At 36.0% G+C, this 18,999-nt stretch overlaps 1 protein-coding gene across 1 annotated transcript in view; it reads left to right on the top strand.

Moving 5' to 3' along the window:
* The window catches only part of LOC308347273 (ankyrin repeat domain-containing protein 26-like), a 141,011-nt gene that overhangs the window by 97,028 nt on the left and 24,984 nt on the right, over nt 1-18,999 (top strand). The window contains exons 18-23 of the mRNA XM_080810516.1: nt 1,374-1,407; nt 1,754-1,895; nt 7,163-7,376; nt 9,045-9,228; nt 9,960-10,094; nt 11,434-11,586. Of these exons, the coding sequence (XP_080666642.1) occupies nt 1,374-1,407; nt 1,754-1,895; nt 7,163-7,376; nt 9,045-9,228; nt 9,960-10,094; nt 11,434-11,586 (862 nt within the window). The remainder of the gene's footprint in view (nt 1-1,373; nt 1,408-1,753; nt 1,896-7,162; nt 7,377-9,044; nt 9,229-9,959; nt 10,095-11,433; nt 11,587-18,999) is intronic.

The raw sequence follows: 18,999 nt of genomic DNA, 5'->3' as shown, positions 1-18,999 counted from the left end.
CAGAATTGGTTCCACCGTGGAGTATTCTCATATAATTGAATATGCAGATACTATCATTCATTCACTTAAAACTATACATATAATAGTAAATATACAAACCTTAGGCCATTCTGAATAGAACTAATCATTCCTTGATAATTTTTTTAGATTTTATTTATTTATTTGACAAACAGAGATCACAAGTAGGCAGAGAGGCAGGCAGAGAGAGAGACGAAGGGAAGCAGGCTCCCTGCTGAGCAGAGAGCCCGTTGTGGGGCTTGATCCTGGACCCTGGGGTCATGATCTGAGCTGAAGGCAGAGGCTTTAACCCACTGGGCCACCCAGGCATCCCCATTCCTTGATAATTTCAGATATTCAGTGCCTTTGACAGTATCATGAATAGCTATGGTTTTATTAGGGACTTTGAATTATCTGGTTATATTTACTTAATATTTGTTTAGATTCTGGGGGAAGGGGAAAGATTTTATTTATAATTGAAAAAAAAACTATCAATCTATCATAGATTATTACTTTTGGTTTATAAAGTTCTAAATTACAAAGCTGAAGATTCCTGTACCAACAGTGTCATTGACACCTACATAGTATACTCAATAAGTGTCTGTTTGTGAATAAACAGTTGAATGAATAAATGAATGCGCATTGATCAACTTATTTAGAAGAAGCAAATCTTGAGTTGTTTGAAAGTAGATTTTCAATATTGCCTACATATGAAGTTTTTTATTTAAAAAAATGGTTAAGATTCATGAATTATTATTTACAATTATAGCTAAAAATGGAATACGCATAGATTCATTTGCTATCAGATTACTTAAAAACACTTAAATATTACTTTCACCATATACTGTAAAACACGTGTTTTGAAGGCACATTTCCTGGATTTGAATTCTGGGTCTACTCCTGACCACCTGTACCAGCTTTGGGAAGTTACTTTTTTCTGTGCCTCATTTTCTTCCTGTGTAAAATACCCAATATAATTACCTACGTTTATAAGATTGTTGTGAGGCTTAAAATACCCTTAAAACATGTGAAGTTTTCATAATAATGCATAGTGTTTACACAGTAGATCCTCAAAACACTAATATCATGATTATCAAAAAAGGGTTTCTTTCATATAAGAACTTAACTTGCACTTTCCGAATAGTTTTTAGAACCAGTAAAAGCTTGTTTTTATTGAAAATGATGACAAAAAATGTGGTATGTTTCTTCATGTCAAATAATGCAAGTAACGTTATGATTTTCCTTTGCTTTTTGTCAGTTTGATCTAAATTTAATGCTTTGTTAACATGATTCATAATATAGTTTAGATATGATTTAGATATTCTTTGTATGTTAAGTATTTAATGTTTGCCTGAAAAGAATTGATTTTTTTTTAGATCTGCAAAGGAAACATCTAGTGACAAGGAAAAGGTAAATATATACATATAATTTTTTTCATTTATTTTTAAATTTTTATTTTATTACGTTATTTTGATAAATAATGTTTATCAGAAATATTATTCCATGATAAAAAATTACTTTAGGAAAGGCATAGTGAATAAAGAGAAAATCTGCCTTTGTTGTACAGACATATACGTTGAAAAAGTTGTTCAGAAACACTAGTTATTGATAAAGGTCATTTTGATAAAAATCAGTCCTTTTGAAAGTACCTTTTTTTTACTCTTGTAAAAAGATACGGGTATTTATCATCTCTCTACACTTAGTATATTTTATCAACATTTAGGGGACATTTTGAAGTAGTATTATTTATTTGTAGGTTAAAAAGCAAATTGATTCTATGGATGACTTTGATGACTTAACTCTGTCATCTGAAACAATTTCGGAGGGTTTCCGCATGCCTTGCTCTAATTATATGATTTGCATGTCGCTAATTGAACAACATGGCATGGATTGTAAAGGTAAGACCCTTGTGTAAATATGAAGCCTTTGTATGTACATTCCTATAGTAATATGTGCACTTCTTGTCTAGTGCTGTACCATACAACACTGATGTGTTATAGAGCTACTCATCTCAGAAATACGTTTTATATGAAAATAGAGAAATGTTGAATACTCTTAGCCAAAGAGCTGTAATTTCCACTATGTTTTTCGTCATAGGAATGGCACACCTGATGTGTGTTAACTCTCCTCTTCTGTGCCTTCACCCAAGGTCAGGTCAGGTTACCACTACATTTGTCCTAGAATACTGAAACGACCCAGGACTGTTTTCCCTGGCATTCCACTTCCCAGAATCTTGGTCTACACTGCAACCATAGTCACCATATATTTTTAAAAATTTATATTTCATCACGTGACCCCCTTGCTTAAAGCTTAGTTATTACGTCTCATCGTTCTGGGGTGAAAAACCACAGTTCTCAGCTTCATCTTGGATTGTTTCATATTCTTCTGTCCGTGTCTCAGCCACTGTTTTAGATATTTTTTCTTATAATAGAGGTTTTTTTCCCCTCAACAGCTTAAGTTAGGGCAACTGCACATTATGAAGTGTATAATTTGATAGTTTTGACATATGTATATGCATATGAAACCTTAACTGTAATTCAGGCAGGTAATAACCCTTAAGTCTCGTGTCTCTTTGTATTCCCTCATTATGAAACTGCCGAATGGTTTTCTAAAGTAGTTGCACCATTTCCAATTCCCACTAGCAATGTGTAAGAGTTCTGATTTCTCCCTATATATTCATGAACACTTAGTATTGTCAGTTTTTTAAGTCTTAGATGTTCCGATGGGTCTGTAGTATATGTATCATTATGGTTTTAATATACATTTCCCTAATAACTTATAATGTTGAGCATATCTTCGTGGGCTTCTTTGCCATCTGTATATCTTCTTTGAACTGTCCAAATCCTTTGTCATTTTAAAAATTAGGTTTTCTTGGGGCACCTGGGTGGCTCAGTGGGTTAAAGCCTCTGCCTTCGGCTCAGGTCATGATACCAGGGTCCTGGGATCGAGCCCCGATATCGGGCTCTCTGCTCAGCGGGGAACCTGCTTCCTCCTCTCTCTCTGCCTGCCTCTCTGCCTACTTGTGATCTCTGTCTGTCAAACAAATAAATAAAACCTTTAAAAAAATTAGGTTTTCTTACCTGTTGAGTTTAGAGAATTCTTTGTATATTCTAGATATAGTTCCTTTATCACCTGTATTTTTTTTTGCAAAGATTTTCTCCCAGTCTGTGACTTTTCATTCTCTCAGCAGTATCTTTTGAAGAGCAGTTTTTCTTTTTGATGAAGTCCAGTTTATACCTTTGTTCTTTTATAGATTTTTGCTTTTGGTATTCCTATCTGAGAAATCTTTGCCTAGCACAAGGTCAGAGGTTTTCTCTCACGCTTTCTTTTAGAAGTTTTGCAGTTGAATAACAAAGTTTTATAGTTTTAGGTCTTACATTTAGATCCGTGATCCATGAGATCCAGTTTGTGTCTTTTTTTTTTTTTTAAGATTTTATTTGTTTATTTATTTATTTGACAGAGAGGGAGAGCGTGAGCAGGGGGAATGGCAGGCTGAGGGAGAGAGAGAAGCAGGCTCCCTGCTGAGCAGAGAGCTGGACACAGGACTCAGTCCCAGGACCCGAGATCATGACCTGAGCCAAAGGCAGCCACTTAACTGACTGAGCCATGCAGGCACTCCCATTTTGAGTTCTTTTTTATTTATGATACAGGGTATGGATCTAGGTTCATTCTTGAACTTGGTAAGTTTACTTATTAGTTTTAGTAGCTTTTTAAAAAATTCTGTCAGATTTTTCTACATAACCAAAGTTTATCAAACTTTTTTTAACTACTATTTTACTAATTTCTTCAGGTGGAGCCAAAGGTCATCAGTTTGAGACTTTTCTTCTTTTTTAGTATATACATTCAGTGCTATAAATGTTCATGTGAGTGCTGCTACTGCAGGATTCCAGAAATTCTTAGGTGTTATATGTTCATTCCCATTCAGTTCAGAATATTTTCTAATTTCTTTTTTCCTTACTTCTTTGACCCAGGGGTTATTTAAAGATTTTATTTATTTGAGAGAGAGAGATAGAGAGTGAGAGAGAGAGAGCGAGAGCGAGCGACTCTTAGAGCAGACTCCCCTCTAAGCAGGGAGCCCAGTGTGGGGCTTGATCCCAGGACCCTGAGATCATGACCTGAGCCGAAGGCAGACACTTAACCAACTGAGCCACCCAGGCGCTCTGACCCAGGGTTTATTTAGATGGGCGTTAATTAGTTTGCAAATATTTGAGTATTCTCCAGAGATATTTTTATTCTTGATTTCTAATTTGATCTCTTTGTGGTCACAAAACACACTCTTATGACTTCAGTTCTTTTGACTTACTCCTTTTATTAGAATTTATTTTATGACCCAGAATATAGTCTCTTTTGGTAAGTGTTCCACGGATGCTTGAGAAGAACGGTAGTGTTCAAGTCTACGATGTCCTTGCTGATTTTCTGCCTACTGAACTCTCAGACTATAATTGTGAATTTGCTTGTTTCTCTGAAGTTCTGTCAATTTTTACTTTATGTATTTTGAACCTATTAATAGATGCATAAACATTTAGGTTTATTATGCTTCCTTTAGTTGACCCTTTTATCATTATTAAATGAACTTATTTATTGCTGCTAATGTTTTTGCTTTGAAATCGATTTTGTCTGGTATTAATGTAACCGCTCAGGCTCAGCCTTCTTTTGTCAAGTGTTAGTGTGGTCTATCATATTTCTGGCCTCTTAACACATTTGTAGTTTTTACATTTAAAGTGCATTTTTTTTTATAGGTGGCAGATAGCTGGGTCTTCCTTTTTTATCCATTTTGACAGCCTGCCTTTTCATTGAGACTTTTAGACCATTTTCATTTACTGTGATTATTGATGTAGTTGATTTGAATCTGTCATCATGTTGTTTGACTTCAATTTGTCCTTTCCGATCTTCATTCCATTCTCTTCTTTTTCTGATTTCTTTTGGATTAAGCAAGTAATTTTTATGATTTAGTTTTATTTATGTGTTTATGTGTATGTATGTATTTCGCTTACTAGCTGTAACTCTTTAGTTTTGCTATTTTGGTGATTAGGGCCTAAAGTATATGACGTAAGCATCATAGTCCTCCATCTAGTAATGTTATAACACATCATATGTCGTTTAAGAAAATTATAAAGGTTTACTTTCTTTTCTTCACTCCTAGCCAGATCCTTCTGGATCTGTGGGTTTATAGTTTTCATTAAGTTTAGAAAGGTTTTGGCCATTTTTTCTTTTCTTTTTTTAAAGATTTTATTCATTTATTTGAGAGAGAGAAGGAGAGAGAGAGAGAGAGAGAGAGAGTGCAAGCACAAGCCAGGGGGGAGGGGCAGAAGGAGAGGGAGAAGCAGATTCCCCTCTAATTGGGGAGTCCAACACTGGGCTTGATCCTAGGACCCTGAGATCATGAGATCATGAGATCATGACCTGAGCTGAAGGCAGACGCCCACTGACGAATCCACTCAGGTGCCCCCCTCATTTTTTCTTTGAATATTTTTTTCTAGTTCCTTTCCTCTGCCTCTTTGGGAAATTGTATATTAGCTTCTCACAGTTTTCAGATGTCAAACTTCAGTCTTTTATTTTGAGCTGTCTCATATGTGTTTATTGGAAAATCCAGTGTGTTTTTCATGTGTGATATAATTTACATCTCTGTAAGTGCTATTTAGTTTTTAAAAAATAGCTTCTATGCCTCCACTTACCTTTTTATGCTTTCTTTGGAGTTCTAGCTAAGTTAGTGACAAACAGTTTGATCCTTTCCCGTCCTGCTCTTATGAATTGTTAGGTGAATCCAGAGTAGTGTTCAGCCTAGAGCTCATAATTCCCCACTGCTGAGGCACGACCTACTTACGCTATTCATTGTGCTGCGGGTTATGAGTTTTTCCAGCATGGCTAATGGGGATAGATACTGCCCCTGGTGCCGTGTGAGCACCAGGCAGGGTTTCCTCTGCTCTTTCCAGATGGATCTTTCCCCTGGTCACAGGAGATTTCCTTACGTGCATGCATTGGTTATTACTCTTCTGTTCTCCGGGGTTCGTTCGTTCTTCTGCTTTCTCCTCGCCAGTGCTTTGACCGCTGATCTCATCTGTCTTGGTTTCACCGGACTCAGTTTCATCACCTCAACTCAGGGAGTCTGGTGGAGTCTATCTCAGTTTTTTCACCTGTGTCATGGCCTGGAAATTGTGCCAAGGCAGTGAGTTCCAGTATGTGTTAGGCTAACTTCTTGTGTTTTCAGGGATCATTGTCCTTCATTGCCTGAATTCCTTTTTCTTGAAAGTGATTTTAAAGTGTATTTTACCTGTTTTTGTTTGGCTTTTTTCAGGTAGGAAGATAAATCAGTACCTGTTACTCCATCTTGGCCAGAAGCAGATTGCAATAGAACTTTGGCACATGCTGTAGACTGTCTTTAATGCTCTCCTTCCTCCTTTGCTCACGTGTTTCCTGCTCCTCCTTCATTTCTCAGAATAGTTATCTCTTTCTCAGGGAAATCTTCCCTTCCTACCGTAGATCAAGTTATGTTATGTGATCATAGAACTCTTTTATTATAGGAACTCTCTGAATTCCTAATTGTTTTCTCCTTCCCTAGACTTTAAGCTAAATACAAGCCAGAGATCTGCAGAGCTTAGTGTAATATCTTTTGCTTTTTAAAAAATTTTATTTATTTGAGAGACAGAGTGCATAAGCGGGGGGAGGGGCAGGGGCAGGGAGAGAAGCAGACTCCCCACTGAGTAGGGAGCCCAGTGGAGAGTTTGATCCCAGGACCCTGAGATCATGACCTGAGCTGAAGGCAGATGCTTAACCAACTGAGACACCCAGGCATCCCAGTAATATATTTCATATTGAAATCCTTCAATATATATTTGTTTAATGTATGAATGAATGAATGTGAAAGTATACAGTCCTTTATATGTAAAAGTACTCATATATTTTATTCTTTTTCTTTTTTAATATTTAATTAATTTATTTGAGAGTGAGCATGACTAGGGGTGTGGGAAAGAACAGAGGGGTAGGGAGGAAGGGTGGAAAGAATCTCAAGCAGACTCCATGCTGAGTGGAGCCCGATGCAGGGCTCGATCCAACGACTCTGGGATTATGTCTGACCTGAGCTGAAACTAAGAGTTAGGTGCTTAACCAGCTGAGCCACCCAGGTGCCCTATATATTTTATTTGTTTTTGTTTTTTCTCTGATGTAGATCCTGTCAGTTTATTGAAAATCCAGGAGGCGGTTCTTTCATATGAAAGATTAATAGAACTTAAAAAATATCACTGTGGACAACTTAAAAGAGAAAATAAAAAAATGGAAAATAAGGCTAATGAACTACAAAAGGAGCTATTAGAAACAAAAGAAATGATATCGAAGTTAGAGCTTCAAAAAGTGGAATGGAAGCAAGAACTCTACAGTTTGAGGTATGATATCTTGGTTTTAAGGAAATACTTGAACTATTTACTTTTTTTTTTTTTTAAGATAGGCTCCACGCCCAATATATGTGGGGCTTGAACTCACAGCCATGAGATCAAGAGTCACATGCTCTATCAGTTGAGCCAGCCAGGCACCCTTGAATTATTTACTTTTATACTACAGATGTGTAGAAGTTTTAAAATTGCTAACTTACCTTCTGGGATTTTATAGGGAAGAAAACTTCTTTAGTATTGTGAAGTATGAGATTCTTCAAAATAATACAGCAAGTTCTTAACAGCTTTTAATAATTTAATGAATATTCCAAATATAATTTTAATGATCATATAGAAATCCACCATGTGGAAACCTCATTATTTAACAAATTGAATTTTGGGTTTTTTTACCCCCATTTTTCTATACTTTAATTAATGCTGTAAGCAATGTTTTTTTATATAAATCTGTTTATACATTTCTGGTTACTTGGAATAAATTCTTCAATGTACTATTGTTTACTTAAAGTATAAAAATTTTTAAAAAAGTTCTTTGATCGTATTTTTAAATTGGACCCATCAACAGGTATAAAATGGCCATTTTTCTCGAGACAGAAAACATTTTTAAAATTAGTTTTTTTTAAAACTAATTTTAGTGTGACTAAAAAGTAAAATGGAAAATGACTACTGCTATGTTTTTTCAGCATCTCTCTTATATGTTGATAAAATTAATTCAAAAGCCTATGCTGCAAGCGCATATTACTCTTTATTGTTTACTTAATATAGATCCTGTGTTGTTATAAAAGGGGTTTTTAAATGATTTATTAAATGGATAGTAGGGGAAACAAATAATACATTATATGTTAATAAAAAAAAAAAACAACTGATAAGGGGTACCTGGATGGCTCAGTTGGTTACGTGTCTGCCTTTGGCTCAGGTCATGATCCCAGGGTGCTGGGATTGAGTCCCCCATTGGGTTTCTTGCTCAGCGGGGAGCCTGCTTTTCCTTCTCCCTCTGCCTGCTACTCCACCTTTTTGTGCTCTCTCTATCAAATAAATAAATAAAATCTTTAAAAACATGAAATGAATAATAATCAATAAGGTAAATTGAGAGTATTGCAGAAGAAGAAACATAAAAATTATAGGGCAACAAATATTCGACTCCCTAGCCTGGTCCTGGATCACAGTAATCTGCAGGTGTATGTTGTGTAAATGCATCTGCAGATACTGTCTTACACGGCTGTACCTGTGATGTTTCATGAAGTAGCAATTTACTTGTAGTGAATTATAACTTTTTTATAAACAGCAACTTCTCTTTTTTAAATAGTAACTAAATTATCTCTTCTAATGGAGGAGTAATTAGGACTATGTGGAAAAAACAATAATTTTCCATTCTTTCTTGAATAATTTCAAAATTCCTTTCCCTACAATGTCTCCCACAGTTATTACTGACTAAAACTTAGTACTAAGCAGCACAATGTTTTTTCATTGCTTCTTTTCAACTATATATATCTTTTGGAAGAGATTGAAGTGAGAAATTAAAAACACGAGCCCTAGAAAGGAAAAAAAAATTGAGAATGTAGAAATTTCATTTGGATAAAAAAACAGCATATGTGGAAGCAGATCATAACATGAGCTTTTTATTGCTTACAAAATAAATTTTAAAATAAGCACATTTATTTGCAGATTTACTTTAAAACAAGAAAACAAGAACAGAGCAATTGCTGAAATGTTATATGAAAAGATTCGGGAGCAACTAACAAGAAAAGAAGAGCAGTATAAGAAAGAAGTTGAAATGAAACAAGAACTTGAACTTAATCTTAGAGCACTAGATATGGAACTGAGGACTGTAAGAAATAATTTCAATCAGGTAAGTCTTTGATAAAAATTTCATATTTCCATCACTATTATTTATAATACCCTTTGATTTAATGTATATTACTTAGGTATAAAGTAGATAAAAATTTAGTTTTATACTAATAGGAACTATGATATTTATAGCTAAGATCATTAATTTATTGGAATTCTTGGCTTCTCATATAAACGCTATGTCTATTTTCTGAATGAAGGGATGGAGGATAAATTGAGATAAATATGCATGTTGGCTTTTTTTTTTTAAGATTTTATTTATTTTTAGAGAGAGAGCATGAGTAGGGGAATGTGTAGAGGGGGAGGGAAAGGGAGGGATAAGAATCTCAAGCAACTCTGAGTGCAGAGCCTGACTCAGGGTTGATCTTAAAACCTTGAGATCATGACCTGAGCTGAAACCAAGACTAGGACACTTAACCAACTGAGCTACCCAGGCACCCCAGTTTTGGATTTTTTGTATTAAAGTACAGGCTAAATCACCTTGAGACTATGATGGAATTAGTTAAATGCTTTGTAAAGAAATTTTATTTCACATACTGTATCTACCTGTATTTTTACTCTATGACAAATATAGCTGTCATTTAAATTAAAATTTGAGTTATTCGTGTAGGATAAAAATCCTTGTATTTAAAAAGGCTACTTCTTTTGAACTTTTTTTTTTAAGTTCTCTTAAGCTTTTGACTTTTTTTTTTAATGGTGTCATCCAAAATTCTAATGAAAATATGTCTTTAGGTTGTGGAAGAACGGTATGATACTGAGAAACAACTTTGTCGAAAACAGGATGCCAGAATATTACGAGATGGAATTCTAAACAATCACCTTTGCAAACAAAAAGAGATAGAAATGGATAACAAAATGAGTTCTGGGGTATTTTCTTTAGTTATTTTGAAGTACACGTGTGTATGTATTTGTATGTATATATATTTTATTTTCTGAAATTATTGTTTTTTCTCCGTGTGTGTGTGTACATATACATATATATATTTCTCCATGTGTATATATATGTATACATATATATGTATATATATGTGTGTTTGTATATATATATATTTTCTCCATGTATATATGTATATATATTTTAAAAGCCAACACTCCAAGCATAGAGGATTTTTAAAGCATGCATATTTTGAAATTGAGATTCAATTAAGTGGGTTAACTTGACAGTTAGCTCCAGATTTCCCAAATGAACTGAATAAAAATTACAGTATCTCAGTACTTCTTATACATACATACATAAGTATAAGTATATATTTATAAGTATAAATATATGTGTATATATACATACATATATACTTTTATACATTTATACATTTATGCAAGCTATACATGGTAGCTTTTTATACATTTTAGGTTGGCATAATTTTATTCTTATTTATATAAATTTGAATTTTTAGTCTGAAATCATGTATTCTTATGACCTTTTAATCTTTTGCAGGCCCTTACTTTTCATTAAATCATAATTTGGGACGACTGTAATGAGCTTTAGCAAAACTATATTTGATTTAATCTTCCCACTGCTATTTATAATTTTTTAAGCAATTTTACAAATAATTTGCTCATTTCAAAGCTCAATTACTATCATTTGGGCATAAGTTTGTCCAACACAAAGAGAATTGTATCTCTGTAATTTATTAATTGGGCATTGCATCTCCATTTTCAGATTAATGAGGGGTGGCAGGATTCTTGTGTAGCAGGAATGGAGGTCAGGGAGAGAGGTGAAAGCCAGTCATCTAGGGTCTTGAAGGCCATTAGAATGACTTCACTTATGTTCTGAGATAGTTATCTGTTAAAAGGATTTGAGCAGAGGATTGAACCTGTGAGGAACTCCGACATTAATTGAAGCCTCTAATAAAAAAGAGGGAAAACATTTCATACTGTAGAATTTACCAAAGTTAGTTCCACCTATATAGCCATTTCTTTTTGAGACTTCAGTAGCTTGGGAAGCTTTGGGAAAATTCATCCACAAGGAATGGATAGTGGGGCTGAATTAATTATCTAAGTACCATAATACTGACTAGGCAGGATAACATCTTTTTGTGTCTTTAACCAAATTCATTAAACAGCCATAATGTGTACATGTTAGGAAAAGGAGATGAATTGACGTTTGTAGTGAAATTTTCCAAGTACATAGGTTAAAGTTATATATTGTTAACGTAATTTAATAGTAAGATGATTTATAAAACCAGTAACAGAAATGTCTTATTAGGTAGTTGTGAGAAAACTTCAAGAAGAACTGGCCGATACCCTAAAAAAACTATCTATGTCAGAGTCTTCACTGGACGTGACATCACGTTGTCGTATGAATTTAGAAGATGAGGTACAGGACTTAAAGAAAAAACTGGCTCAGAGTAGGAATCAGGTATGTATGAAATGTAACATGTCAAGTTAATCTGTAGTTGATTAAATAATATGAAGTGTTTTAGGATGCTTATTTCCATGGACCACTTTCTTCTGTATTTTCATTACAATTAATTTAGTACAATTTTAGTATCTTCACAATGTATTTATTTCTTAAACTTTGACTGTCATTCTGTTATTTGTGTTATACATTTTTTTCTTATAGTAGTTACCCTTGAAAGTTGAAACTTACACATCATTCCTCACAGAAATTGGGACTTTTTCCCTACTAAATAATTTTTTTTAAAGACTTATTTATTTATTTGTGGTCTGGTGGGGGGGTTGGAAAGGCAGAGGGAGACGGAGAGAATTTCAAGCAGACCCCTGCCCAGCAAGAGCCCCATGCCGGCTTGATTCCATGACCATAAGGTCATGACCTGAGCTAAAATCCTGAGTTGGCTGCTTAACCAACTGAGCCACCCAGGTGCGCTAAACAATGTTTTTTAATGATATCTCTGTTACCATGATGAGCTAAACCATGTAAAAGCAGAAGATAATGTTTAATAGAATGTTTCAGAAAATTATCTTATTTTTCATCTTTACTTTTTTGAATGGATACAGAATCTGTACTGATTTCAGGGTAACTTGTACAGAAAAGTGATTTCACAAACCAGTTGAACTTAGGCATTTCCTTCATTTTCTTTTCCTTTTCAATATATAATAAATGCACAGAAATATTTAAATCATGTATGCTATATACACCCAAAAGAGAGAATTAAGAAAATTATCTATGTCTTGCCATTGGATTTTTTTAAAGCTTTATTGAGATAGAATACACATTCCATACATTTCACCCATTTAATATGTGTAGTTCAATGTTTCTGAGTATATTGATAGAGTTGTGCAACCATTATTGCCATCAACTAGAACATTTTAATAACCCTGAAAAGAAACCCGTAATCCTTGCCCCCAGGCGCAACCACCAGTCTACTTCCTGCCTCTATAGAGTTGCCCATTCTGAATATTTCATATATAGGGAATCACACAATGTGTGGTCCTTTGTGACTAGCTTCCTTCGCTTAATGTTTTTGGGGTTCATCTGTGTCATAGCATATATCAGTGCTCCATTCCTTATTATCAAACAGTACTCCATTGTGGGCTAAAACCCTTGTTCATTCATCATTTGATGCACCTTTGGGTTGTTTCCACTTTTTGGCCATTGATAATGCTGCTGTGAATGTTCATTTAGTTGTTGTCTGGACATCTCATTTTATTTCCCTGCTATCACATTTTATCCTCTCAGTTAATTGGGTTGATTTCACCATCTCTCAGTATTTTTTTTAAATTAACATATAATGCATTATTTCTTTCAGGGGTACAGGTCTGTGACTCATCAGTCTTACACAACTCACAGCACTCAGCATAGCATATACCCTCCCCAATGTTCATCACCCAGGCACCCCATCCCTTGCACCTCCCTCCCCTCCAGCAACCCTGTTTGTTTCCTGAGATTAAGAGTTTGTCTCCCTCCCTGGTCCCATCTTGTTTCATTTTTTCCTTCCCTACTCCCCAAACCCCCCACATTGCCTCTCAACTTGCTCATATCAGAGAGCTCATATCATATTTGTCTTTCTCTGATTGACTTATTTCGCTCAGCATAATACCCTCCCTTTAGTTCCATCCACATCATTGCAAATGGCAAGACTTCATTTCTTTTGATGGCTGCATAGTATTCCATAGTGTATATATACCACATATTCTTTATCCATTCATCTGTTGATGGACATCTAGGTTCTTTCCATCATTTGGCTATTGTAGACATTGCTGTTATAAACCTTTGGATGCATGTGCCCCTTTGGATACCTACATTGGTATCTTTAGGGTAAATACTCAGTAGTGTGGTTGCTGGTCATAGGGTAGCTCTATTTTCAATTTCTTGAGGAACCTCCATGCTGTTTTCCAGAGTGGCTGCACCAGCTGACATTCCCACCATTCCCACCATTCCCACCAGTGTAGGGAGGTTCCCCTTTCTTCGCATCCTTGCCAACACCTGATGTTTCCTGACTTGTTAATTTTAGCCATTCTGACTAGTAGGAGATGGTATCTCAGTGTAGTTTTGATTTGTATGTCCTTGATGCCAAGTGATGTTGAGCACTTTTTCATCTGTCTGTTGGCCATTTGGGTGTCTTCTTTGCAGGAATGTCTGTTCATGTCCTCTGCCAGTTTCCTGATTGGATTATTTGTTCTTTGGGTGTTGAGTATGATAAGTTCTTTATAGGTTTTGGATACTAGCCCTTTATCTGATATGCCATTTGCAAATATCTTCTCCCATTCTGTCAGTTGTCTTTTGGTTGTGTTGACTGTTTCCTTTGCTGTGCAAAGAGCTTTTGCTCTTCATGAAGTCCCAATAGCTCATTTTTGCCCTTGCTCCCCTTGCTTTGGGGGATGTTTCTAGGAAGAAGTTGTTGTGGCTGAGGTCAAAGAGGTTGCCGTCTGTGTTCTCCTCAAGGATTTTGATGGATTCCTTTCTCACATTGAGGTCTTTCATCCATTTGGAGTCTATTTTTGTGTGTGGTATAAGAAGATGGTCCAGTTGCATTCTTCTGCTTGGGGTTGTTCAATTTTCCCAACACTATTTGTTGAAGAGACTGTCTTTTTTCCATTGGACATTCTTTCTTGCTTTGTCGAAGATTAGTTGACCATAGACTTGAGGGTCCATTTCTGGGCTCTCTATTCTGTTTCATTGATCTATGTGTCTGTTTTTGTGCCAGTACTACACTGTCTTGATGATGACAGCTTTGTCATAGAGCTTGAAGTCTGGAATTGTGATGCCTTCGGCATCAAGCCCTGCATTAGGCTCCCTGCTCAGCAGAGGGCCTACTTCTCCCTCTTCCTTTGCAGCTCCCCCTGCTTGTGTTCTCTCTGTCTGTCAAATAAACAAATAAAATGTTAAAAAAAACCCACAAAAACTTAATTATGTTGAGCATCTCATCTTTTTATGTGTGTTATTATCCATTTCTATATCTTCCTTAAAGACTGAATCAATTATTTTGCCCACTTCTTTATTGGATTGTCTTTTCATTATTGTAAGAGTTATTTGCATATTCTAAATACAGATCCCTTATCAGATATAAGATTTTCAAATCTTTTCTCTTATTCAGTAGCTTGACTTTTCACTTTATTGATGGTGACGTTTGAAGCAAAGACGTTTTTAATTTTGATGAAATATACTTAATATTTTTTTGTCTTTTGGTGTCATATCTAAGAAACTGTTGCCAAATCCAGTCACAAATGATACACCTATGTTTTTTTCTAAGTTTTTTTTAATAGTTTTAGCTCTTAAGTTTTGAGTTAATTTTGTATATATGCTATGAGGTAGAGGTTTAATTTTATTACTTTGCATGCGGACATCCATTTGTCCTAGTACCATTTGTTAAAAAGACTATTCTTATTCCATTTAATTGTTTTATACCCTCGTTGTATGTCGGTTCACCATAATGTAGCAATTTCTTTTTAGATTGTCAATTCTAATACATTGATCTATATGTCTATCCTTATGTCACTGTCCAATCAAATTTTATGAGACATCTTCCCTAGTCGTCTTGCAAATTACCACTCACTTATATAATAATAAAAAGTCACTGTAGGAGAACTTATCTTTACTCCTGTAGACATTTTTTGCTTCTTAAAAAGGAGACTTTTACCAACTTATGCCTTGCTGACTCCATGATCCAATGAGAAGTTAGGCTCAAAAAGCTAGAGTCCTGTTTCTTTTCTCCATTCATATCTTTAGTCTCTCACTCAGTGCCTCGCATATCCATTTTCATCAAATCTTGGTTGTGGGATCTGCTATCTACTATTTACTTCATTACGTTTTATGAACTTGTTATAAAGTGTAGACTCATCCATAAATTTCACCATGTAGGAAGGAAAAGATGAACTCTGGGCCTTCAGCTTTCCTGTTTTGAAATCTTGCTAATCCAGAATTGCAACTCACAATTAGATACTCTTTTGACCTGGTTCTTGTGTATAACACTGGTATTGATCCTGTTCTTGGCAGAGATCCTACATTCTCAGAAAACACAGGTGTCTTTATCTGTCTTCTTTTAGTTTAAATAGAATAATATGTACTTTAATAGCTCAATATGTAATTAATGGAATAAATATTTATTACATTATTTCCAGAATACAGCTATAAATTATCAGGTTTTACTTAAAGGAATTATCAGAGACAAATAGTAGATAATCAGTTTAAATTCCAAAAAAAATTTCAAAGCCTGTTTGTATGATCTAGGAAAGCTTTGTGGCACAACATAAAGACGAGACGGTCTTACTTACCTCCCCACATAAACAAGCTTCGAGTAAAATAAAGGAGAAGTTATATTCAATTTAAATAATGCCAAAGGATAGTACATTTCATTTTCTACTGAAAAGATTAAAAATGATTCCATAATGTTCTCTTTATTTCCTCACTGATGAAAGCAGAATAAAGATTGAGTATTAGATTGGTTAAAAAATACTCTAATCTGCCTATTTCTTTTAGAATTTCAGTTAATGGAAATCAGGTAAAAGGTCAAATTTTGGTTATTAAACTATTTCTAGTTTTTCAGCTATTATACTTAAAATCATATTGTCTCTCTGCTCGCGAGTTTTTCTTTTCCCCTAGCTTGTGGGGAAATTCTGGAAATTCTGGAAAGGTGTTCCTGCCAGTTGTAATAATTTGTAATTGAAGGGAATCTTAGAAAAATATCTTAAGAGAAAGGAAGAAGGTGGCAGAGTAAGAGGAGCCTAGTTTCAACTAATCCCTGAAGACTAACAGAACCAAAGTCCACTATTAGAGAGAAGAGGCCACATCAAAGAAGGTAGGAAGTACAGAGATGTGGTTTAGGAGAGAAACAGATCCTGGCGGCTGCAGAGGAGGGGAGTCATGGTCATGGAGAAGGGCAGGAGCGAGACACGGGTCTGCACAAAGAGAACGTTTCCCTGTAGCCACTGACTACACAGGAAAGTGAGAGGAGTATAATGTCATGAGTTCTTACAACTAGGGGGACTTAAAACCTGGAATTCTAAAAGTCACTGGGTTTGGCTGGGATAGAGCCTGTAGGGCACTGTGCTGCTCTTGGAGAGAAGGCAGGCAAACCACCTGGGAACATGCAGCATGGAAACAGTGATCTGAACAGTGTCTGGGGCATACAGTAGGGAAATTACTCAGTCTTCTCAGAGCATTTCCCTGAGAGGCAGTGTTCACAGAGACCCCTCTCTAGGAACAAAGGAACCAGCTTGTACCATTTCCCTCCAGTGCCCCTCAGCACAAGCACAGAGCCATCTGTGGGACACAGTGCAGCTCTGACACTGGCTGCCTAATCTGCTTACACCGAGCACCATCCCCTTGCACTCCAGAGGAACTGCCCTGCTCAATCATTCTTGCCTCAGTTCCACCACAGCAGGCCTTTCCCCCCAGAAAATCAGCACAAGTCCCTGCCCACACCACATCTGACCAGATTCGGGAGGGCCTCAGTTCCAGTGGAGGTGGTGTCAGGTCTCATTTCACAAGCACACCAGAGCACACCTAGTTAAAAGTTGCTACCTTCAGGCCAGGTACTAAACACTGCCCACAGCAGTGAGGGAGAGCCTCTGCAGATGTCTGGCCTGAAGGACAGAGCAGCCAGAACACAACAGCAGAGTGCATGCAGCGCACACTAGAGATTCTCCCCTAAGCATGAGACCCTGGGCACTACATGACGTCTTTTTTCATAAGTCCATTACTTTCGGGAGCAGATGATGTAACTGGCTTTTTTAACACAGAGAAGCTGGTAGAGACTTAGATAAAATGAGAAAACAGAGGAATTTATCTCAAACAAAAGAACAGGATAAGGCCATGGGTCCAGAGATTGAAGTGAGACAGATGTAAATATCATGCCTGATGGAGGATTTAAAGCAGTGATCATAGGGATACTCACTGGACTTGAGAAAAGAACGGACAACATCAGTGAGATCCTTACAACAGAGATAAAAGAGCTAAAAAAGAATCAGAGATGAAGAGTGGAATAAATGAGATAAGAAACACACCTAATGCAATGAACAGCAGGCTGGAAAAAACAGAGGAACAAATTAACAACTTAGAAGTCAAAGTAATGGAAAGCAATGAAGCCAAAGAAGGGAGAGAAAGAAGAATTATGCAAAATGAGACCAGACCTAGGGAACTCAGTGACTCCATCAAATGTAATAACATTCATGTTATAGGAGTCCCAGTAGAAGAAGAGAGAAAAAAGGTGTAAGAAAAGTTGTTTCTAGAAATAATAGCAGAAAACTTCCCTAATCTAGGGAAGGCAAAAGACATCAAGATCCAGGAGACACAGAAAACTATCAAAATCAACAATAGTAGGCCAACACCAAGACCTATTGGAATTGAATTTGCAAAATATACTGATCAAGAAAACATCTTAAAAACAGGAAAGCAAGTCAGTAACTTCCAGGGGAAACCCCTTAAGGCTAGCAGGAACTTTTTCAGCAGAAACTTTGCAAGCCAGAAGGGAGTGGTATTATCTATTCAACGTGGTGAATGGGAAAAATCTGTAGCCAAGAATACTCTATCCATCAAGCCTATTACTCAGAATAGGAGAGATAGAGTTTCCCAGATTAAAAACTAAATGAGTTTGTGACTACTAAACTAGCCCCACAGGAAATATTAAAGGGGACCCTTTGAGTGGAAAGAAGAGACCAAATGTGACAGTATAAGGGCAGGAAGCACAAAAGTAGCAAAAATGAACATTTACATAAAAACTAAGTTAAGGAACTCAGGAAAAAAGGATATAAAATATAATACCTTACCTAAAGCATGGGGAGAAGAGAAAAGAAAGGGCTCAAACTTAAAGACCAGCAGCTTAATATAGACTGCTATATGCAGAAGAGGTTATATACAAATTATATATCAAAAACCACTAATAGTGGTGCCTGGGTGGCTTAGTTGGTTAAGCATCTGACTTGATCTCAGCTCAGGTCATAATCTCAGGGTTGTGAGATTGAGCCCTGCACTGCTCTCTATTCCAGCCATGGAGTCTGCTTAAGATTCCTTTCCCTCTCCCCACTCCACTCATGCCATCTCTAAAAAGAAAACAAAACCACTGATAAACACTCAAAGAGGAGAAAGAAATCCAAATATATCACTAAAGAAAACCAGTAAAACATCGAAGACACAAAAAATGGTCAGAGAAAATCTCTAGAAACAACCACAAAGCAAGTAGTAAAATGAGAAATACATATCTATCAATAATTACTTTGGATATAAATGGGGTAAGTGCTCTAATCAAAAGACATAGGATGTCAGAGTGGATTAAAAAAAAAGAAGAAGAAGAAGAAAAAACAAGACCCATGTATAAGCCGCTTGCAAGAGCTTTCTTTTTGTCATAAGGACACCTGCAGATTGGAAGTCAAG

The sequence above is a fragment of the Martes martes genome (assembly GCF_963455335.1).
Source record: "Martes martes genome assembly, chromosome: 8".
Lineage (NCBI taxonomy): Eukaryota > Metazoa > Chordata > Mammalia > Carnivora > Mustelidae > Martes > Martes martes.
The sequence above is the reverse complement of the archived record's forward strand: the minus strand, read 5'-3'. Positions and strand labels throughout refer to the sequence as shown.